This window comes from Archocentrus centrarchus, chromosome 12 (assembly GCF_007364275.1).
Source record: "Archocentrus centrarchus isolate MPI-CPG fArcCen1 chromosome 12, fArcCen1, whole genome shotgun sequence".
In the NCBI taxonomy this organism is placed as follows: domain Eukaryota; kingdom Metazoa; phylum Chordata; class Actinopteri; order Cichliformes; family Cichlidae; genus Archocentrus; species Archocentrus centrarchus.
In genome coordinates, this window is record NC_044357.1 from 17,640,336 (window position 1) to 17,664,773 (window position 24,438).

General features: G+C 41.8%; 1 protein-coding gene across 4 annotated transcripts in view; it reads right to left on the reverse strand.

The window, feature by feature from the left end:
* The window catches only part of palm2akap2 (PALM2 and AKAP2 fusion), an 82,711-nt gene extending 60,501 nt beyond the window's left edge, over window positions 1–22,210 (reverse strand). For 2 of the 4 annotated variants that reach the window (XM_030742346.1, XM_030742344.1), the window contains exons 1-2: window positions 21,915–22,206; window positions 7,837–7,917 (exon numbers count right to left, since the gene is read on the reverse strand). In XM_030742346.1, coding sequence (XP_030598206.1) covers window positions 7,837–7,917; window positions 21,915–21,965 — 132 coding nt within the window. In that variant the 5' untranslated portion in view covers window positions 21,966–22,206. Of the gene's footprint in view, window positions 1–7,836; window positions 7,918–21,914 lie in introns of all 4 variants that reach the window. The other 2 variants (XM_030742345.1, XM_030742343.1) reach the window with 2 other exon arrangements.
* Window positions 22,211–24,438: the final 2,228 nt, after the last annotated feature.

Genomic DNA, 24,438 nt, shown 5'->3' on the forward strand with positions numbered 1-24,438 from the left:
TATTGCTGTATTGATGCACCAAAGTCACTTTGATGAGAGTAACTATCTGTGGGTGGTCACTGACCTTGTCCCAGTCTTCAAAACCTTTCCAAAGCCAACAAGATCACAAGTTACTTGCACACCTTGTCAATAATTTTGGTCGCCGACCACTGTTTTTCCTAGTGTGGCATTAGTATAAAGGAATAGTTTAATGTTTTGGGATATCTGCCAATTCATTTTCACCTCTAGACTTTGATTAGAAGATCATGATACTATGACTCCACAGCCGGTTAGCTTAGCATAAAAACTGAGAATGGTGGGAAACAGCTGGACAGCCAGAAGCATGGATGACTTTTATTCACTGGACTCCAGAGCAGACAAGAGAAAATGTAATAAATCGCCATTTAACTGTATACACAGTCTTATGAAAGCATAAGGAACTCTTACTGTTGCTGCCACTATTGTTGCTGTGGTAGAGGTATCCCAGAGAGCAAATTGACAACATTAATGTGCTTTATTTGACCAGCAGTCTAAACTCCAATGGAATTAGTAATTAATGCTAGGAAAAAGCTACAACGTGGCACGGAATCAATTAATAATTGACACAATGGTTGTGATTATTCTTCTGTCAAATCAATGCAGTGACAGCCACACCACATTGGAGGTCCTTATCCTCAACTCAACAATGAGTGTAAACATCCGATAATGTCTTTATTAATTAGAAATAATTAGACAATACTGAATTCGAACTTTACACTTTTTAGATGCAGTTGTTTTAACATCTAATGGCACTTAGTTTGGAGCAGAAAAGGTTGTCGATCTGTTCAGATTTTGCAGATCAATAGGAAAACTACATCATCAAAAAACACATATTTTCTAGCCTCTCTGTGTTACTGTATTTTTGTTAAACACACTGTTAACTGCCACTGGAGCACTTTTATGGGGGCTAGATTTCTCTAATGACTGCCGAGTGCAGTTAGAACAAATAACCAAACATGTAGGAGTTTTTATGTAACACAGAAACCCTGAACTCAGCTGCTGCTCGTAGGAAACTACTCTTTGTTAAAGGCCAATCCCAGAAGCCCAAGAGTACTACAGTAACCATTCTCCATGATGTAAACAAAGTTATTTTGTTATGAACACACTAACATGAAAGAATTTTGTCAGCTGAAGATCACCATGGATAGATAAGGCTGTTTTCTTCATCCATGAATGTTTTTCTATGAACTTTACCAAATTCATTTTTCTTAAGTTCCAAAAAGATAAAAAAAAAAAAAAAGAGAAAAGAAGTGCATTCACTGGGAAGATGCTGCTTTTCTATTAAGCTTTACTTAACAAGCAGTTTAGTGAAAAAATTCATCCTTTGATCATTTTACTGCTGTGCAAAGAGACAGATGGTATTTTGGTGCACAAGCATTCCTCAGAGGCTGCATGAAGTCATATCAAACTAGACAGGGATAAAGTATAAAGCAGATTTTCTATTCTCTCACAGTACCTGTACCCTGTTTAAATGATTTGTAAGATGCTAATAAGTTAAATAACGCTTGTTTCGCTATGCCTTATAATAACAAAGCCAACAACTTTACTCTCTCTTTTATGGCTCTTTATGGTTTTTCTGTCTCAAGCTTTGTCTCAGGGATATATCTGGACGTACGAGTATTCCATATAACAGATACAGTCATTTCAGCCATGTGTTTATATTTGATGGATAAACAATCTAGATTAGGCCCCACATTAAACCTCAGCTCAATTTGTCTGGCTCTTGCTGCATTAAACATAGAAAATCACCAAGAGTGCCAATCTTCTCATCACACAGACGGTTCTGGATTTCTTTAATGTTTTATAGATAGTGCCAGAGCTCTGTTTATGCCACTAATGTCTCCGTTTCTGTCTGGAGCTCTGTTTTGTTACCAAAACAGAGTGGAGCAGAACACTGTGATTCACCTTTTGGCTGTTTACTGTCAAACTGTTGCTTGGCTGGAGGTTGTAGAGCTGAACCCCCCCCAAACACACACACACACACACACACACACACACACACACACACACACACACACACACACACACACACACACACACACACACACACACACACACACACACACAAGGAGCTGCATTAATAGCTCAAAACCATTTTATAGCACCTGCTGTCAGAATTTGTTTGTGCAAATAGGTGATTGCTGCACGCCCACTAAGTGTAGCTGATGTCATATGTTTTCACACATGCACTAATTCACTAACGTAGAGTTGTAGAATATATTATGCACACACTCACCAGCCACTTTATTAGGCACATGTATTCAACTGCTTATTAATGCAAATATCTAATTAGCAAACCATCAGTGGATTTATGCATGTATTGTCATAGTCAAGACGACCTGCTGAGTTTCACACTGAGCACCAGAATGGGGAAGAAAGGTAATTTAAGTGACTTTAACATGGCATGTTTGTTGGTGCCAGACAGGCTGGTCTGAACATTTCAGAAACTGCTGATCTACTGGGACTTGCCCACAAAACCATCTCTAGGGATTACAGAGAACGGTCCAAAAAAAGAGACAATCTCCAGTGAGCGGCAATTCTTTGGGTGAAAATGCCTTGTTGATTGCGGACTTTGGAGGAGAAGGGCCAGACTGCTTCTGGCTGATAGGAAGGCAACTGTAGCTCAGATAACCACTCGTTACAACCAAGGTGTGCAGAAGAGCATCTCTGAAAGCACAACATTTGGAACCTTGAATGAGATGGGCGGCAGAAGACCTCACTGAGTGCAACTTCTGTCAGCTAAGAACAGGAAGCTGAGGCTACAATTCACACAGGCTCACTGAAATTGGACAATAGAAGACTGGAAAAACATTGCATGGTTTGATGAGCCTCGATTTCTGCTGCGGCATTGAGATGATGTGGTCAGAAACAACACAAAAGCATGTATCCATCATGTCTTGGATCAACAGTTCAGGCTGCTGCTACTGCTGCTGCTGCTGGTGGTGTAATGGCGTCGGGGATATTTTCTTGGCACACTTTGGGCCCCTTAGTACCAGTTAAGCATTGTTTAAACACCACAGCCTGCCTGAATACTGCTGCAAACCATCCCTTTATGACCACAGTGAAGGAAAAAGGGGGGTTCAACCTGGAGCTAGAAAGTTGTACCTAAAGAAGTGTCCAGATATTTTGAAAGGAAGTTGCACAACCTGATTGTCAGCTAAACTGAACAATTTAAAAACTATGTGCATGTAACTTTGTCCATTGATGTCTGGTTTCCTGTACTGAAGTTTCATAAACATTAGTCAACTTTTAAAGCAAACAACCAGTTTCAAGTTCATTCCATATGACAAATCAAGATCACAGCAGTATTCTGTATATAATTTAGAAACCATCACAGGAGGATGCTCGGCTATATTTGTGCCTGACATCTGACCACCACTGTGGAGTTTTATCAATGCCATGATAAATATATAACAGTTTTCTGTAGCATTTCAGCTCTCAAAAAAAGCACTGGTGAATAACTTGTTGCCCCTGAGAACCACATGACTCTTTGCTTCTCTCTCATGCTGTTTAAGAGACTTTCCATTTCCTGTTGAGCTCTGACACACAGCCACTCTGAACTTGACTATTAAAAGAAAGGTTTCAGGCTGTTATGAATGTGTGTGCTTTTCATCAGAAAGTGAAATAACCAATTTATCAAAAGACATAACTGCCAGGAGGAAAATCCACCATGTGTTTAAGAGACACTGCTTCAAAAAAGAGAATTCATGGTCAATGTTAAACTCTGCTCTGAAATCATCACAGTGTTTACAAAGTTCCACACTCATATCAGCGCCTCCATTGAGAGGCTTGAATCATGCAGCCTAAAGGTCCTTATCAAATCTCTGGGCTGTAGTTCCCGTTTCCTCTCCCAAGCCACTATGTCTCCAGAGAGCCCTCTACAAAGCCTGCTTCATGCTGCCCGAGAGCGTGGCACTCAGAGGTAATGGCCATTAAATGGAACTTTGTGACCAGATGCTGATTAGATCTGAAGTTCTAGCCTACTGGTGTTGTATGAAAGAAAAGTAAATAGATCATTATACTGGAGGTCAGTGGGGGCTTGATTCTGGAGATAGAGCAAACATATTCAGATTAAGGTCCATTCTGACCACTCTTGGTTCTTCATTTGTATCTAGTGAGCAGAAGATAGGGGATAATGGAGTTGTGATGACTTTTGATCGAATCCAAAGGAATTATGGCCAATTCAATTTTATTTCTATAGCACCAAATCACAACAAACAGTGGCCTCGTGGTACTTTATATAAGGTAAAGACCCTACAATAATCACAGAGAAAACCCAACAGTCAAAATGACCCCCTATGAGCAAGCACTTGGTGACAGTGGGAAGGAAAAACTCCCTTTTTACAGGAAGAAATTTCCGGCAGAACCAGGCTCAGGGAGGGGCAGCCATCTGCCGCGACTGGTTGGGGATTTCACTGTCTGGGCATGATTTTTTTTTAACAACTGTTCAAATGAAATTAAGTCTTTAAGTTATGCATAAATTAGGCATTTTTGAGTGACAGGCAGAGGTTATAGCTGCTAGATTTCAATCACCTCTGCTAATTCAAGTTACTGATTTGAAGTTATGTGGCGTTAGTCTCAGCGAATATGGCACGTCCAGTTTTTTTAACTGAGAAGTTCTAGTAATATTTCATTAACATGCTGGCACTAATTAACAGGTTTCTGCAACACATCTGTACTTGCTACCCAAATAATTTCACATTGGCTGATAACTTAGCACAACATGGCAATGGGCATTAATGCCAAACCCACCCACCCAGTCTAAGCAGAGAAGCCCAGACCTCCCTCTCTCCAGCCACCTCCTCCAGCTTTTTTAGAGGAACACAAGACATTCCTAAGCTAGCCATAAGATATGATGTATGTCTGGCCAGGCCATCTTCCCAATAAGACAACCCAAAACACTTCATCTAGGAGGCACCGAGGAGACATCCTAATCAAATGCCTGAACCACCTCAACTGGCTCCTTCAATGTGGACAAGTAGCTGTTCTACTCTAAGCCACTCCCAAATGAGCAAGCTCCTTCCCCTATCTAGATATCCTTTGGAGGAGGCTCATTTCTGCTGCTTGTATCCATTATCTTATTTTTTCAGTCACTAGCCACAGGCCATGACCATTGGGAAGGGTGGAAACACAGACTGACCAGTGAATCAGCATCTTCATTTTCATGCTCAGCTCTCTTTTTACTATAACAAACTGGTACAGAGTCCACATCACTGCAGAAGCTGCACCAATCTGCATCACATTCCACTGTCCCCTCAGCTGTGAACAAGACCCTGAGATAATTAAACTCCTCCAATTGGGGCAGCAACTTGTTTCCAACCTGGAGTGGGCATTCCTCCCTCCTTACCTGGCTGAGAACCATGGCCTCGGACTTAGAGGTGCCAATTCTCATCCAAGTAGCTTCACACTTGGCTGAAAATTGCCCCAGGAGAAGCTGGAGGTCATCACTTGATCAAGCCAACAAAGCAGCCCCCACAGGTCACCTTGAGGGACATAGCCAAATGAGGGACATGGCAAACTCCCACGCATCCTCGAGATGATGCCAAATCCTAGGCTTCAAAGCAGCAGTCCACAAACCAGTATGTGGTGCCAATGTCCATTTTTAATATACAGCGTGTTAATCTCTTCCAAGTTTCATAGTTTCAAGTTTTGTCATTTGAAAAGATGCTAATTTAAACTTATCTGAATTACCACTGAAAAGTTGGTAACATACTGTACGTTGCACCACAGCTGCATTTTAAACAGGCATTTGTTTGCCAGTTTCTCCTTTTCCTTTAATGTTAGGTTCCTGCTGTGTAGCACTGATAAAACAACAGTGGGTATTAATCTAAATGGTAGTCTGAAATGTCAGCAGTTAGTGTCATGTGTAATGACTATTGTTATGATTATTACTTTCAGTGCCGAATAACCCAGATCAGGTCAAAAAAGAAAAGAGACATTAGAAAGAAGAAATGACTCATCAGCAAACACACACACGCACTCAATGAAAAATATAACATATTAAACGCGTAACATGCTCATAACATTTCTTGTGACCAGCACGCTGTGCAATGAGCTCTAACAAGAGGATTCTTGAGAGAGCTCAAAACCAAATACATGAGTTAAACCCTCATTAATGGCTGAACTGCACTGCATGCTTTAATGGACGTGCACATGGCTTGAATCAATGTGTTTGTTTCACCCATATTCCCATAAGTGGGTGTTAAATGCTGGAAAACACTGGTTTGAGGAATCAAACTTATTTGATAAAGGATTCATTCATGCCAAGTGTGTTTAATGGCTCTAGTTAGAGAATAGAGCGCGTGTTTATTGCAAATATTAAAACTGGTTCCCATAGATATTTATGTAGTTTAATGAGTACCCACAGCTATTCCCTTAACCACCCTGCAGCTCTGCTGCCCTTAGGGCTGAAGGATTTTCCTAATATTGTCTTTTGAAGTTAAAGCTTTTATATCACCGGTGCAGCCCCGTATTTGACTTCTGCTGCTCACACACGCATTTTTTAAACACGATGACAGCATTAAAATAAAAGTTTTCTGACATATAGTTTAAACAGCGTCATACTGCGTGTCACTGCTCGAAAATTATGGGATGCCTCAGTCTGTTGTGTGTCCACCTGACAGAGGTTTGGTTGGCTCAGCTCTGTGTACAAGGTCAAATAACTAATTCTTTAGTGGCTGAAAGGCTGCAGAAGTCCACATAAATTACTGATGCCTGGAAGCCGCTCGTTTTATAAACTCACAATCTGTCAGCAGCTTGTATCCCCTGTCCTACGTATTATTTGGACATCAAATCTGTGTTTACGTGAAACAAAAATCTTGGCTTACCAGCAGAGGCTGGCATTAAGTATGAGGGGATATATTTGTGTGTGTTTGGAGCTGAGTGTTTTTTTTTTTTTCTGGAAAGAAGAAAAGAGCCAGGCCAGGCCTGCTTAGCCAAGGGAAACTCTTGCTCTAACAAGCTTGCACACCAGGAGATATTGAGATGGAATCACTAACTTCTCAGCCAAAAACTGACAAACACACTCACACATGCTCATGAGTAATTAAACACATTTGCATTTATCTGTAAAAAAAAAAAAACAGCCTGCTGAAGTGGAACAAAACAGCAAAGGAAGCTGTCAGAGTACAATCTGTCTCTCTAGGGTCAAGGTAAAATCTAGAGTCTGGAAATAAAGAAAGATGGGTTGATTAGATTGAAAGCAATAACTCACATACTGTATGTGAGCATCTCATATGAGCATCGTGACTCATCTCATTCCCCTGTGAACTACTAACCCTAATCTGTACTCTCTACCTTCCCTTCACATTTACACTGACCTAATTTAAGTCGACCTCTAAATTCAGTATGTCAGTAAAACAGTTACTTCAAGTCAAAAAACTGATCTCTCAGATGCAGCAGCTCAGAACAGTTTTAGCGTAGTCATGAATCAAGTAATGAATAGCTCAATGTAACATGAGTCAGCAGAGAGGTCCGTAAGTATATCGCAATGCACGCTTTTTGTCATACAGCTAAGTTCAACAGGATGAATGTTGGTATTTTTCTGTATTTTGTGTATAAAAATGTCAGGAAATGTTAATGAATATGTAATTTACTGATTAAAAAACCCTCACAGGGGTACTGTCTTTGCACCATGCTGTAGGTCAAATTTGGAAACAAGCAAGGTGAATTTTGATCTTTGACATGTTTGGAATGCAAAGATGCATAAACAGCTACACACACACACACACACACACACACACCACACACACACACACACACACACACACACACACACACACACACACACACACACACACACACACACACACACACTACCTTGACATGTTGTAGCTGCAGCAGAAGGTCATCAAGCTGGGTTCTTTTGTCATCAATTTCAGTTTGCCGCTTCCGCTTCTCCTGAGAGACAAAGAAATGCAAGAGTTGAAAATCAAAGAGAGTAAGTTTCCACTCACAGCAGGTCACATGTTGTAAAGTTGAGTCCTGAGTTATAGCATTTAATATTTGCCTGAAAAGAGTAAGAATTATGGAGAGCTGTCATTTGACATCTTGGGTATTTGATGACAGTTATTATACAATTAGAAATTTGTGTAAAAGTTTGTCTATAATTTTACTCTTCTTCTTTTCTATTTCTGTTGGCTGCTTTCTTTAAGAGTTGCCACATAATCTGCCTCCATCTGCTATCCCTAGCATCTTCCTCTGTCACACCAACCCTCTGCTTGTCCTCATTCACTACATCTTCTCTGTGGTCTTCCTCTTTTCCTCCTGCCTGGCAGTTCCATATTCCACACCTTTGTCCAATACATCCACTAACACCTCCTCTGCACACGTCTCTAACTTTGTATACAAATTGCTCAACCTGGGTTGTCTCCCTGATGTACTCTTCAGGACACCATGGTGCATGAATTTTTAGGTTATGGCCTAAAATGTATTTTGTGACATTTTGACCTTTGGCCACCACATTAAAATAAACTCATCCTTGAGTTCAAGACAGTGTTGGTGCTAAATTTCCAAAGTTTCCCATGATGCATCTGTGAGATGTGAGGTGTGGCTATCCAGAAAGATAAATGGATGGACAACCGGAGAACATAATGCCTTCAGAGACAGCTTTCAGCAGAGCCTAGGTATAAAAATACAATTGTTTTATTGATTGAATACATTTATGTTTTAATGGTGCATCATAATCTGCAAGACAAAGATCCCATTGGGACAATTAAGGTTTAATCACATTCAGTTTAGAAATGTGTAGAGACTCAAATGCAATATACTGTCGATCTCAATTTAATAATGATAAAGTGTGGTAGAGTTTACTGGCTGAGTACTGCCATGGATGCTCCACTAATGCCTGATTTTCTTTATAACAACCGGTTTTCTGAGATGATTTAGCAGAAAATTCCACTGCACTGTCTACACTATCCGCATACTGTATGTATGTGCAATTAAATGCCTCCTTATGATAAAACGGGTGGAAAAACTGTCAGAGGGGCATACACAGGAAGGAAGGGAAGTATTAGAAGGGTTGGAGGTCAGAGCTTATTGAGTTTTGAGAGGGGTTAGTGCTCACAGGCTATATAGAGAGGAGGGATTTGGCCTTGAAGACTCCACATGGCACTGTCATTGAACTTGATGTGGGAAGAAAATTCCTTTGCTTTGTGTGGCGATAAATGATGAATAATGGTTGGAAGAGGAGATGGGTGCGTGATGAGTGGAAGGTTTTAGGCTGAAAACAAAGAAGCATACACACAAGTGACTGTCTTTGAAATTAATTTGACTATAATGCATGGAATTGTACAAACAAAGCAGATCCCAGTATAAGCGTGCTTGGGGATGAGAGGCATGAGGTAATGTGGATGTGTATGTGGCTTCATGTCTCCCACTCGCTTTCTGTGGGAGTAGACTGAGGATTTCTGGGACATTTCCTGTTGACTAAATATAGCCATCAGGGAAACCCCCCCCAAATATAAATGAACCTTGGGCCATTTCTCAAACAAAGTAAGTGAAGACTGATGCAGAACAGAATAAAGAGATCTGAATATGGAGCTGGACACAATTGCACAGAATAAAAATAGAGCAGAGGAGAATTCAATAGATGTTATCAGGAAACAGGTGAAAATAGAAACAAATAGGTAAATTCAAATGTTGGAGGACTTGTTGCTGATGTTTGTAATGTTTCAAAACTTAAAACAAACAAATCTGTTGCTTTAAAGACCCTGTGGCTGATCTGTATCCAAATCAGCACCTCTCCAGCATTTTCTCTACATGAGAGTTTCTAACGTGGGTGGAAATGAGATCCCGGCCTTTATTTTTCCTGCACAGGGCACAGAAACAAACACTTTGGGCAAAAACACAAATTTTCCAAACAAAACTATTCAGATAAAATTGTCCTGGTAAATCATGCGGAGGTTCAATATTATACTGGCAGATTCCACCTGTGTCTGCCCATTACGCACAATGTATTCTTTAGTGCTGTTCAAGCATATAGTTTAAGCGTGGTGTATTCCCTGCCACCTGATCCAACTCACCACCAGGTAATAATCAGCTGACAGCTCAGCTCCTCTTTTTACCTGATTATACAATCAATACGGTTGCAGAGCTGCTAATGTTTATAATCATCGATCACAGGTCTCCACCCTGGTGCCAAGTGCACTTATGAACACCTTTATGCTCAAACATGATGTTTGTTATGGTCAAACTGTGATCACACAGAAATGCAGTGACAGAGCTCCACTCAAGCTCAGACTGGGCAGGCTGTTCCTCCCAATCACACCTTCTGAAGCCTCTCTGTATGACAACGGAGTCCCCACAAGGCCACCTTACAGCACACCACCAGAGGACTCAGATAAGGTCAGGCCGTCTGAACTGCATCAGTGCAAATGACAGACAGAACCCAGTCCCCAACATGCAGAATCAACACTCTCATCTTCTGAGGAAGATCCCAATGTACAGGCACTGAACCAGGAGGATAAAAGTATCCTCTTAAAGCCACTTACCCAGGGCAACTCCAGGGTGGAATGAAGTCCAGCCTGTGTTCAGGAGCCTGACTATATCTAGCTGGTATCTCTTAAACTCATATATTATCCTTGAGTTTCTTCCCCCATCAGCGAGGTCACCTTCCATGTCTTATAACCACTTTTTGTAACTGGAGATTGGACCCAAAGGTCCCTTCATCTGGTGCCCCTTCAACTTCTACTGCAGGTAGTGGATCCAGGTTAGATCCTGGTATCCATTTTTCCAGGAGAGGTGTTTCGGTCCCTTGCTGTGTCCATCATAGGAGTTATGAAAGTGTAATTTATTCCGGCCCTCCCCAAAACAAATCTGCCTTGTGAGACCTTTTTAAATGCAGTTATTCACGGGTTAACTTTTCTAAAACGCAATTACAGGCTATAATAACAGCTTGCACTAATGACATCTGGGGCCATTTTTGGGAGGGGAGAGTATGTGAAGGATGCTCACTTATGAAAAACATTAACATTGAACTAAACTGGATGCTATTATATAACAAATGTTCCTTTGCAACTCTAAAAATGTCTTGATACACATTATTTTGCAGATGAAAATAATGTCTAAGAAATGGAAAAAAAAGACCACACTCGAGTGAGTCTGGATGCCTCTGTGTATGTGCCTGCCAACTAAAGCTATTAAAACTGCCCAGCGTCTGTGTTTGCAATAGGATAAGAGGTAGTTTGAGCGTGAGCAAATGCAATTTTGTGCCAAAATGTATACCAAAATTACACTGCACTGCCTATTCAGCATACCCACAACCTCAGGTGTGCCTCTGTTCCAACTGTGGTGCAAACATGTTCATTTGGTGCCAGGAAATTACCAAATGGAGGGAATAAAAGCTGCATTCGGCCCCGCTCTGGTTAGAAGCCCCTCCCTTTTTAGAAACAAAGGAAAACAAGAAACCCTTTGAAGAGTAAGGTGTAAAACTACTGTATAACTATACCAGCCTATTAGAACATATTATTATGCTGCATGCAGGCTGTGAACCTATTTACACCAAATCTGAGGTCATTTCTCTCCCTCTGTCACATATACACACACACACACACACACACACACACACACACACACACACACACACACACACACACACACACACACACACACACACACACACACACACACACATACAGGAGCAGCCTACACAGCAGCATGATTCCCATGGTTTGTGAAGTACAGTCAGAGAGCGTAATCAGAGGTATGGTCACCAGATGTCAGGGACTGCTGAGGAATTGTGGTCAGGGAATGGGCAAAATGCACACGAGCACGCAAACACACTCCCACATGAAACACACAAAAGCAAATACACTCGCAGGCTCAAATACGTACACAGAGAAAAGCCCACACTAGTGTACTCTCAAAATAAACAACGCTCAGGCAGTGTGTGTGTTTTGTGTGCCTCAGAATCATTAACTTTATAGGAATGTTGATGGTTGACATCGCCAGATCAAAGATGGCTTAGGTGGCGTTTGGTTTTCATCACGTCCCAGAAATAAAATCCAATTCATTAGCTCAAAGGATCGTCACTGTCCATTAAAACAGTAAAAAGAAAAAAAAAAGTCTTCAGCAGAATCCGAGGGGTTAATGAAAGATGAAATGAGTCCTTTGCCTCATACAGTTGAACTGGCAGGATAATGACCCTGAGCCCCCCTCTGTTCACTGTATTCTCACCGAGAGGTCACATCCTCCTCTTCTGAAAAATATGCTGACATTCTCGGTGACACACTCATGACTTCCCACACTCTGACTCACAGTGTCTGGCCCTATTTGGCTCACAGAGAAGCTTGTATACAGTGGGTATCATTTTTCCCACTACTTTTGACAAATTCAAACGCTGAAGACATTTGTGTTCAATAACTGAAGCGATTAATCTCCAGTACAGTGTACTCTACTTTGTCACATTATTGCTGGTGTGTTTAACCTCACATGACAGCCAAATGGTCTTGAATGAATCTCCTAAAATGCAAAAAATTTTGGCAGTGAAGATGAGGTCAAGCATCAATTGCCTGCTTACATTTCCTGTAAGTTTAAGCTTAGCTCAATGATCTTTTACCCTTTTTTCCGTTCTGTTAATACCAGAAAATAAAGAACTTAATAGGCTGGCTCTCTTCTTCCAGGATTTTTCCTGGTCATATGCCCCCCCCCCCCCTCCCCCTCCCCATACACAAACACACACACACACACAGAATACACATCACTCACAGATGTAGGATGGAGAGGCCACGTGGAGAGCTGCACCACCACTTGCCTCTCCGTTTTAATTGCACTTTAGTCATTATAACTCACAACACATACACACTTACACCCTGATACACATAGGACCTTTGGGGCAGGCATGTTACTCAGAGGTTGATGAGATGGGCCGCTGAGGTGGCCCCACTCGGATCCTCGTCACTGTCTGTCTCCAAATTTTATTTGCACTTTAGACATGGAGGGTTTTGGGGGGGCAGTGTGGGCAAGCGCTGACGACCAACAGTTGGCGCTTGTGGCATAACTGTCCCCTCAATTTTAACTGCACCCTATACACCTCATTCACTCACAAACATTAACACATAGACCTACAAGTTGGGGAGGAGGAGGGGTGGATGGGTCATCTTACACCCCGATTTCTTGCGTCTCGCCCGGGGTAGGGGTCGGGTGGTTCCTTGGGGACCGGGCTGGTGGCGGCCTGGGGTCGCTGTTGGCCCTGGGGTGGTTTCCACTTGCCCCGCCTTCAGAGGGTGGGTAGCTATGGATGAATGTGTGTCTTTGTGTATTTGTCACCGTCTCCGTGAGTATGGGTGGGTGAGTGAATGTGTATGTATGGCATATCTGTGTGTGGGTAAGTATGTATGGGCATGTATGAGTATCTGTGTATAAATGTGTACACGGGTGTCTGGGTGTGTTTGTATGTATGGCTGGACCTGGGTCTGGGCCTTGTGCCTTGCCTCCTGGCCGCTCCTTGCTGGTTGCCTCCTCCCCCCTACCCCCCTGGGATGGGGGTGCCTCGGGGTTCCTGGGTGGGGCTGGGTGTTCTGGCGTGGGTACTGGCCTGCCCCCCTTGGGGGTGCGGTGCGGGGCTGCGTTGGCTTCTTCGGCGTGGGGGGGGGCTCTGTGGAGGGTCGGGCGGTCCTTGGGTGCCGTGGGCCCGGGAGCCCTGCCGCCGGCCAGTGCAGGGGGCGGGCCGCTGGGGGGGGGCTGGCTTCTCATCGCCTTGGGTTCCCTGGAGCCCTCGCTCCTCGACTGGGGGGGCTCCGTCTGAGACCACCCTCTCCCGTCTGCTTGGGTAGGTGTGCGGTTGTCTTTGGATGAGTGGCCGGGGGTCTTCCTGGCCCTTGGTGGGCTGCTGGTGGCCTGGGGTTCTGGGGGCTTTCCGTACCTGCCTCTGGCTTCTGATGGGTGGAGCTGCAGCGTTTTGCCCTCATTGGTAAGTACGTTCCATGACACAGACACAAACATGACACAGACACAAACGCCCACTCAATCACAACTCAACAAAATTGTTGGTGTGCGTAACATGCTTTGTTAGTTTTGTTTTTCACACACAAATTTATTTTTGCAAGTATTGATAGTATTTTTTTTTTATATGTTAAAGTGATGAACTATCTGATTAATAGACTTGTGCTCTTTCCCCTTTTTTTTTTTGCTCCCTTTCTCTCTCCCTTTTTCTTCTCTTTATTTTCCTCTTCTTCAGCCTGTCAGCTCTGGCTGTTACATAGTATGTGGAAAAATAACTCAGATAAATAAAATAAAGGGTTAAAACAACAACAAGAAGAGCCTATTGAGAACCTATAGAGCTCATCTTGAAATAGCAAATATGTTTGGCACAACAACGCATTCAGATCACAGTTCTGCTTGCAAGATCTACCAGACATGACAGGCTAAAGAACTTAATAGGCTTAGAAGTCAATATCCCACCAAATCTAATCTCATGGTATTTTTTTAGGGGTTTCCCGTAGTCGATTTGGCCAATTTTTCTCTGCACCAGCTAAGTAATTAACTTTTGTAATGAGGGCCGATATTCATGAAAATTACATAATTCTCCCATGGACATACAGATGAGCTGCCAGGACTCAATCCACTAGATTTTAAACCATTCTAACCTGGAAAGAGAAACAACAACAAACAAACAAAGAAAAATAAATATATACACATACACTCATAGACTTTACTGCCCAAGCAGAGGCTCTTTGTGTGGAAGCTGGAGTCTATCCCTGCTCCCATAGGGCGAGAGGCAGGATACACCCTGGACAGGTCACCAATCCCCAAGTGGTCTGGTGCAGTCTCATTTCCAGGTCACTGCAGTAAGGAGACTAGCCCACAGTACTTAGGTCGAATGCTCTAACATGTGACTATAAGGAAACCTATATTTTCTGTCTCTTCTCCACAAAGCCCATATTTTTTGAATCACTGTGTGTAGCACACTGTCTTCACTCTGAATCCAATGGATGGCATACTTCGAATTTGGGAACTTCTTTTCAAAATCAAACAAAATTATAAAAGTTAATGGTTTAAATTAACTACAAGGTTTATGCACAAGAAAATAAGCTCATGATTACATTGATTAGATGTCAAATAGATACTACACTTTCAAACATGATGTAAGAACTTAACAGACAGCTAATGTGGCTATTGGGATACTGATAATAGTTAACAGCAAGGTTAACATTCTTAATAACTGTTTAGTATGGCTATGTTGTTGAAATGGGAGCCTTGCTGACCTCTTGAAATTCCTCATAGAGTGTAGAGCTGCTCGTGAGGGGTGGGGCTGTGTGCCTCCCCGTGGCTGTTGTGTGAAGTTGAGCGTCAACTGGAGGAGGTGAAAATGGCACTCTCGGTGTGGATGCTTTTACAAATGAGGATCTAATCTGATAAGCAATTTTTAGTATTGATTAGGATTTGAGTATCTTGCAATGTACTTGAACACACACACACACACACACACACACACACACACACACACACACACACACACACACACACACACACACACACACACACACACACACACACACACACAAATTGGTTGGTTTATAAACAACATTCTACACTAGTGATCCACATCTCACACATCAGTGATTAGGCCAGGAGGTTATAATTATAATGTGATTAAACAGTGACGTAACTGCAAGTATTAAAGTTCTGCTGATGTTGACTTTGTGAAGTGGCTACAGATCAGATGGGTCACATTCTGTACATGCCAACACACCCAGCACAGAAATCTCACTGTGAAGATCATCTTCCATTCTGCAGGCAGCCATACCTGAAAGCTTAGAGAACAGAGACTGAAATGGACCTGTGGTTCAAATGTCACGAGTTTGAGTCTGCACTGACAGGGGCTAAAAAGATTTCTGAATAATACTATAAGCCATCAGCTAAAACCTAAAATGTGAGTGCATACATTTTGTACTGTATTACTGATTAGTTAAACAACAAAATCAATCACAATTAATCAAAAAGTATTTTGGTAAGTGATATTGTGGGTTATGGTTAGCAAAAATTGCAGAGAACAGTTGAAAGTATCCATTCCATCAGTTGAGGTCGTAGCTATATGAATATGTTTAATACCTAATTCAGAAATTTGTAATTTGTAACTAACCCGCGGGCCGCAAGTTTGGACACCCCTGCTCCAGAGTTATGATAATGCTAATTTGGTAAGGCCTCAGGCAACGCTTGAGCCAATAAATGCAAATTTAGCCCATTGCTGAAACGTCCTGCATGCCGTTGTCATGCGATGGCAGCAGGTGTTGACTTTATTCACCATGCCCCACCTCTGAAGTGATCCAAGTATTCATACTTTGAAAATCACATGATGTAAATATGGATAAACAAAACAGGGTCTAAAGTTTGTTTTTGTTTTTCTTTTTTCTCCAGATAGAAGCAATGCTGTTGCTAATAGTAAACCACAATGTATTTATTTTGGGAGACTTATGAGACTAATGTTAGCTATAGTTGCTAAAATGACCTTTGCTACATGTTAGTCTGACTGTTTATATGGAGGACCAAATCTGCCACAATAACTAATAAAGAATGAATGAAAAAAGTTAATTGGCCATTAAATCCATAAAATATTATTAGAAGTTATTAAAAATTAAACTGATATTTCTGTTTCACTTAGCTTTTACAACACATAAAGAAATGCAAAAGGAAAATGCAGAATTTAATAGGTTTGGGGAAAATGCAAAGGAACCTATTATACAGCAAAAAGCACAAAAATACAAATTACAGAATAAAAGAAAAAATATTAAAAATGAACAGATTTATAAATGAAATTGAAAATTAAATGGGAAAATAATCTGTCACTAAATACAGAGATTAATAAAAAGTAAATATTAATTTATGTCACATTTTAAATTAATGTCTATATTAATTACTTTTGACATAGGGCCAGGTAGGTTTGGACAGCATTTTTCTCTTAATAAAATAAATCATCATTTAAAAATGCATTTTGTATTTACTTTGAATTCAGGTGTTTTCAGTTCCATTGCCACAGGCAGTGTGTCTTTACAAACATTTGTGAAAGAATGGGTTATTCAAAAGTGCTCATTAAATTTGAGTATGGCACTCTAATATGGAACCATTTCAACAAGTTTGTGAAATTTCACTTCGCTTTCAACTGTAAGTGTTATTATTGGAAAATGGAAGTGTTTAGGAACCAAAGCAACTCAGCCATGAAGCGGCAGACCACGTGAAGTTACAGACTAAGGTCGGTGAGGTGCTCAGGCACATAGTGCATGAAATTTGCCAATGCTCAGCTTCCTCAATAATGACAGAGTTCTTAACTCTAGCATTAACCTCAGCATAAAAACTGTGCACCAGGAGGCTTCATGCCATGGTTTCTAGTTCGAGCAGATACTGTAGGCATGATAAGTCGTTAGTATATTTTTGATTTTGACATCTTTGGTCCTCCATACATCTGCAGTATTTCTCTGTCCTGCCACTCTACATTGTTTACTATTCAACTAAGCCCAAATGAGATGAAGATTATTTCAAACCCAGCAGAGCTCACTGCCGCTGAATTCCAGCATCTCATGTCTCAAGTCTCTGTGAACCCCAACCCCGCTCACTGAAACACATACACACAAATCCAGGCATGAACAAGCACACACACATAGAAACATACCAAAATGTTCAGTTGGACCAAGACAGCTGCTGCTAATTTTAGACAGCATGTAACGGCTGCCGTGGCCCAGACCCCCTGCCACTCAACAAACCACACCCCCTCTTCCTTTCCAAAATGACTTTCCCCCAGGACCTGTACCCTCCCCCATAAGCTGCCAAAGTCTACAATCCAGAGCTACTCTACCCACCTATCAATTCTCCAGGATCCAGTCGGCTCATTTGGTAGCTGGCAACACCCACTCTGCCAAATATTCAAAACCTTTGACACAAATTGAAGGAGCACATTGGGCAATTCAACTCAAAAGTATACATTTTTAGAGTATATATGATATATTATTAATTCATTTGACCATATTTGTCTTTTCCATGTCAGTGAAATGAAAGATATGTAACTTAAATGGTACTATAGCCTGTGAACAACACTGAAAGGACGTGTGATTTAGTCAGAAATGTGTTTTGTTGTGACTAAGGGACAAACTGTTCCCACTGAGGTAATCGTAGTTCTCATATTGCAGTTAAGATGCTGCGAAAAAAGATGAGAGAAAATTACAAATATAAACAAAACCTAAAGTTAAATAGAAGAAAATGTATTATTAAAGGGTCAGTGCCAATATGTCAGTTTGGAAGTGAGTGAAATGCACAAACTGAAACAACAAATGCCTGCAGGCGGCCCAGCCCCCCACTTAGTTTAAACCATTACCCCAGCCCTCCACTGCAAGCCATAATCACAAATCTTAGTGCATGTCAAGCTCTAGCTTTAGCATTCCCCTCACCTTCACCCTACCCCAGACACACTTTCTTCTGTCAGACATCAAGAAGAGCGTCCAGTGCATCATCCAGCTTCCAAAACAAGCCATTTACAGATCTCATCAAAAAAGATCACAAAGTAAGATCAATCGTAATGGCATATTAGTCTTGCAGGGCTGTTACTCATATTAAAGAGGCAACAAGAGATGTAAATAAAGATTTAGATTTTGATCTAAAGGTTATCTTTTTCAATGAAAAATCCAAAACTCTGGACTCCAAGTCCCTGGAAATCTCTGTGTTGCTCCTGGTCCAAACTGGACACAAAACACACAACACCATCATCTCAGTCCTCACGTACCACTTCCTGACTCCCCTCTGACTTGGCCCCAGACGATTTGTGGGTTTGCGTGCATTTGAGTGCGTGTGCGTGTTGGAAGGGGGTGCAGCTACAAGTTCAAAGGAGTGAGGTCATCTATGTAAACATATTACAGACACTACAGAGAAGTCAGTGAATGAGTGGAGCCAAAGACACATAGACTTTTGCTTATGGTTTGCCATGCCATGCTTGTGGCTGGAGGCCGCACGGGCAACAGCTAATTAGAACGATGAAGCACCCGGCATTCACTGGCTAATCTTAAAACCACATGCAAGATGGTAAATGCACGAGTTTACCAAGACACACACACACACACACACACACACACACACACACACACACACACACACACACACACACACACACACACACACACACACACACACACACACACACACACACACACACAGTAGTTTTTTGGGGAAACCTGACCAGGCTGAGCTCCATCTGACTGCTATAATTACATGGTAATAATATACCCAGGACCGGCTTTAACAACATGACATCACAACTGTTTCCTAATCTAACCAATTAGTAGCCATGGAAACCACTTGCCACTGGCAGCTGAGAGACCCTAATCACTATCAGACTGTGGGAATCTGTGTTTTTGCATGTGGGATGGACAAATGAGCCACTTAGCTAATTAACTGTTAGAGCAAATGCTGGTAATTTTGCCGTTGCTTTGTTTTACTGATCAATTAATGCTCAAAGTAATATTATTATCTAGAGAACAAACCAATCAGTGATCATTTTCCCTTTATAGGTCACTAATTTGGATGTCAACACATAATAAACAACAGTTTCTGGTGTTAAATGGCATTAACTCTTTGTCTAAACAGAAAATAAGCAGATTTTTCCATGCCAAGAAGACCTAAATTATTCCTAAAAGAACTCACAGAAGACATAAATCTTCTAATGAATTCAGACATCTTTCCCATCCATTAGTGCCATTGCATATTTATGAATCTCTATTGTAAATGAAGACTTTAATGACAGCTGCCTGCTACCTGATTGTGACATTTTTATCCAGTTTAACTGAACAGTGGACTCAAACTTGAAGTCCATACTCTAAACGGCGCAGATATGGAAAAGACAGGCTTGGTTCTGATTTTCTGAGGAAGCCTTCCAACTGACTCAAGATCTGCTAAAGTATTGATGAGGACAGACACTGATGTTGATGACAGTGAAATCTCAGACTATCAATTATTGATGAAATCATTAACATGTCAGCTGCAGACCGCAGACAATGAGTGTGTATATGTCTGCACGACGTATCTTTTTCCAGGAGTTTATTCATGCTTATCCAGAAAGCCAGTCAGACAGAAATCGCCTCACTACATCTGTGCTGAAGACAAACAATGCTTGCTAAAATTGCTACCACATGACTAAACACTTGCACTGGAATTAGTCAGAAGAGGTTTTCATAAAATTCTTCCCCTTTCATTGGACATGTTCTGGGAAACTTTGTCCAGCTTCTGTATTTGCTCTTAACCTCTGCTGCTTGGTTTAGAGTGCTTAGCTGCATCAGAGTTGTTAGTACTATTAGTGTAATAGTAACCCGTCTCTATTTAAGTGCTGGTAGGGGCTGAAAGCTATTAGCTATTATTGTCTTTGATAGTGTATACACGCTTAGCTGAAACAAGACAAATGTTCATTTAGATGAAACAAAGAGGCCCAAGTGGTTTAATTGTATTCAGTGGCTGCCCATACCTATATGTCAAACCTCCTGGCATTTACAGTGCGATCTCTAATGCTACCTGTTAAACTACATTAAGAGTAACAGCCAGAAAATTCTGCAATTTTTCATGGCCTCGTTCAAACCAAAACTCATTTGTTTGCTATATTAAATGAATTTGGAGTATTTTAGCAAACACACATGCAAGGATTATGTAAGAAACAGTCATTTGCTTCTGCTTGTTCAAGCCGTGAGAACTTTCCACTCTCTTTCTAAAAGTCCTGCATTGATGTAAGAGCATGCTGCCTGGTATGGCTGCCATGTTTCAACGTGGCCAAAATAGTTTCTCCATCTGCTGTCCCCCCCCAACCACCCCCACCCCCACACACCCACACACACACACACACACACACACACAAATATTTGTGTGTATAAATGTGTGTGTGTTCCTGTGCCTCTGAGCATCTTAAGTGTGTGTGGTATGCTGTGGTTCCTTGCTGGCGCCAAATTTAGTCCCAGGCAGCGAGCCCCGGTGTAACTGTTGCTCTGATGTCCCATCAGCCCCAAGCCAAACACTTCCACAGATGCCTTTCTGATAGTGAAACACAACGGCGACTCGAAACGTATTCTAGACCACCGAACAGCTGAGCTCCTTCTAAACTGGGAAGCAAATACACCCCAAAACCTGGCTAAAAATTTTCCTCCAACTTTCCCTGGAAAGTTGCGGAGATATGGAAGTCGATGACAGCTGACACAAACCGCAAGACAAACAAGGCAGTGTTGTAAGACAGACAGCTAGTGGGGGAATACAGCACATTACAAATGGTACAACAAAAATTGCTTTGTTTAATTTGATTAAAATGGGTGTAGGAGGCTATGATGTCATGCAGCAGGGCTTCCAACATATTAAGCATATTCACATGCATCGCCTTGATTTCTATCAGAAAAGATGACCTGGAGCCTCCGATAGAAGGAAACAGCAATGACTACATATGCCAACTTTTTCTTAGGTTTGACTCTCATGCCATCGGATAAAATAACCTCTATCCCATGTTTAGGTTTCATCTTGGGTCACTGTGACTTTCAGACTTGTGTTTTATGTCATTCAACTTTATAAGTCAAAGTTCAATGTACTTTGGCTTGTAGCAATGAGACACATAAACGTGGATACCCTTTCTTGCCCTGTACATGCAGACAGTATGTGTTTCAATGACAAGACATTGGTCATGAATGAATATTAGGCAAAGGTAGACTTAGAGGGTATGGCGGGCAACAAGAGGGAATTATTAATGAGGCAGAAGGGACTGGCAAACTTGCTGGAAGTCTGAGGTGCGAGACAGTTATGTGAAATTTTATACCGTGAATGAGAGATGAAGTTAAGGCGGTACATTACGTCTGACAGCCACCACAGACCTCACAGACAGACAGACAGAAGGTCAAAGACAGAGAAAGAGAGAAAAAAAAACCCCAGACAGTTTAAACACAGTGACTTACCGCCAAGGCTTGCAGCCTCTCTTTGTGGAGCTGAGCCTCCTCACACGACATCCTGAGGGGGAAGCAGGGGAGAGGGGATGAGAGGAGAACAGGAGGTGAGTTCTGGGAAGAAGAAGAGCCGCAGTCCCTCAATGAGAGGTAGGAAAAGGGGAGGAAAGTAGAGGAGAGAGGGAAGACAGGGAGAGGAGGAGGAGTATCCAGACGAGGTCCTTCCTCAGCAATAATCCAACCAGAGAGAGGAGGACAGTGGGAGAAGGAGCTTGTGCTGAGAGGAAGCAAAGATCTCTCATTCACTGGCCATGTGCCCTCACATTCAGCCCACTGCTTGCGTTTGCTATCTCTCTCTCTCTGTCTATCACCCACTCTTTCTTTTGCGCTCCCTGTCTCTCCTCCCATTTGTCCCCTCCTTCCCTCCCTCCCTCTCTTCTTTAGGCATGAGGCATGTGTGATTAAACAGCTGGGAGGAGCAGCTGAGAGAGGGACAGGGAAGGAAAAGGAGAGGGAAAAAAAAGCAAAATAAAAATTGCAGAATTAAGGAAAACAGAATCAAAGGAGTAATTTGTCAAATTTGAAAGATGAACTCCCTGAAGGTGCTCAAGAACAGGCAAGACAATAAAAAATGGAAAACTTTCAGATGAATTATTTTTGTCCTTTCTTCTTTCTCCTTGTCTTAACGGTGACTTGGAAGTAGGCCATCTTATTACACAAATCAGGCTACACAGCGATACCTCCTGTCAAAATCACTGTTCACTTCTTAAGGAGCATTCTAACAAGATAAACATATGGATAAAGTAAAAATGATTTTTTTTTTTAGGTGAATTAATGCATAAAAAAGTCAGCCTTTCATTTTAGAATTACTGTAATTGATTTTACTTTTTACTTTTGGCATTTTGGCCAGTTGAATTCTGTCCAAATCAACAAAATCAACAACAGCAACAAAAAACCAAGTTTAGACCATTTGGTTATATCTAAATGCAAATCATTTTACATTCTCATTACATAAACTTGTTTGGGCCTTTTGGGTTTGATAGTGCATAAAAGTTGTCCCACTGTGCTCACTGCACGGCACTGTGGAGTCCACTGTGGAGATTAGAGCAGGTTCACCATGAGCATGTGCCCGCCTGGAAAAGCCGTGGAGAATGTTTTGGTGCCTGTAACATTATTCAGCATGACCAGTTTGTTGGTGGGTCAGTGATGATCTGGGAAGGAATATCCACGGAACAGCACCCTGACTGCCATTAGGTACTGAGATGAAATCCTTGGACCCATTGTCAGACCCTGCACTGGTGCAGTGGGTCCTGGGTTGTCCTGGTGCATAACAGTGCCAGCCTCAGGTGGCGAGGGTATGCAGGCAGTTCCTGGAGGATGAAGGAATTGATACCATTGACTGGCTCCCCACGCTCGCCTGAACTAAATCCAACAGAACACCTCTGGGACATTATGTTTCAGTCCATCTGACACTGCCAGGTAGCACCTCAGTCTGTCCAGGAGCTCAGTGATGCTCTCTGTATTATTGTAGGGTCTTTACCCACAATATAAAGCGCTTTGAGGCGACTGTTGTGATTTGGTGCTATATAAATAAAATTGAATTGAATTGAATTGAATTGAATTGAATTGAATTGAATTGAATTGAATTGAATTGAACTGAACTGATCCAGATCTGGATCAGACACAGGGTGAAAAAAAGGATCAAAAAAGGAAGATGAATGTGTCACTCCATGGGCTGGGTGTGGAGATGAATATCAGTGGAACGTCTTTGTAAACTCCAATACCACATTTTTGGAAGACACACACACACACACACACACACACACACACACACACACACACACACACACACACACACACACACACACACACACACACACACACACACACACACACACTTATAGACAATGCAGAGGTTTTGTCACTGTTACCTGTGCCCCAGTTCTCTTTTCTTTCCATCCTCAACTCACCTGAGTTTCATCCATTCCTCTTTTCACACCTCTGACACCTTTTAATCTTAATGTCTGACTTTCTTTCTCTCTTTTACTATTTTCTTCTCATTCTTTCTTTCCTTCGCTGCGTTCTTGCTCTCTTTCTTACATCTTCTTACTCCTTTTGTCTTCCCTGATACATTTTTCATCCCTTTTTACTTCTTCTACCTTCTTCCAGCTTCTTTGCTTCCTTCTGATTCTCTTTATTCCCACTTACCCTTTCTACCTTTATCATTTTTTTCAGTACTCCCATTCCCACCTGTCCTCCCTTCTATCTGTTCACTTGTTCACTTTCTCCTTCTTCTCCTCCAAATTTCCCTTCCTCCTCATTCTCCTATTTTTCATCCCTCCTTCCACAAGCAGACGTCCTTATAAGGAGAAACAGCAGCAGCAGTCCCGGATAACTCTTTAGGGAATACAGAAGCATGTAACACACACACACACACACACACACACACACACACACACACACACACACACACACACACACACACACACACACACACACACACACACACACACACACACAAAGGCTTGCACACAAT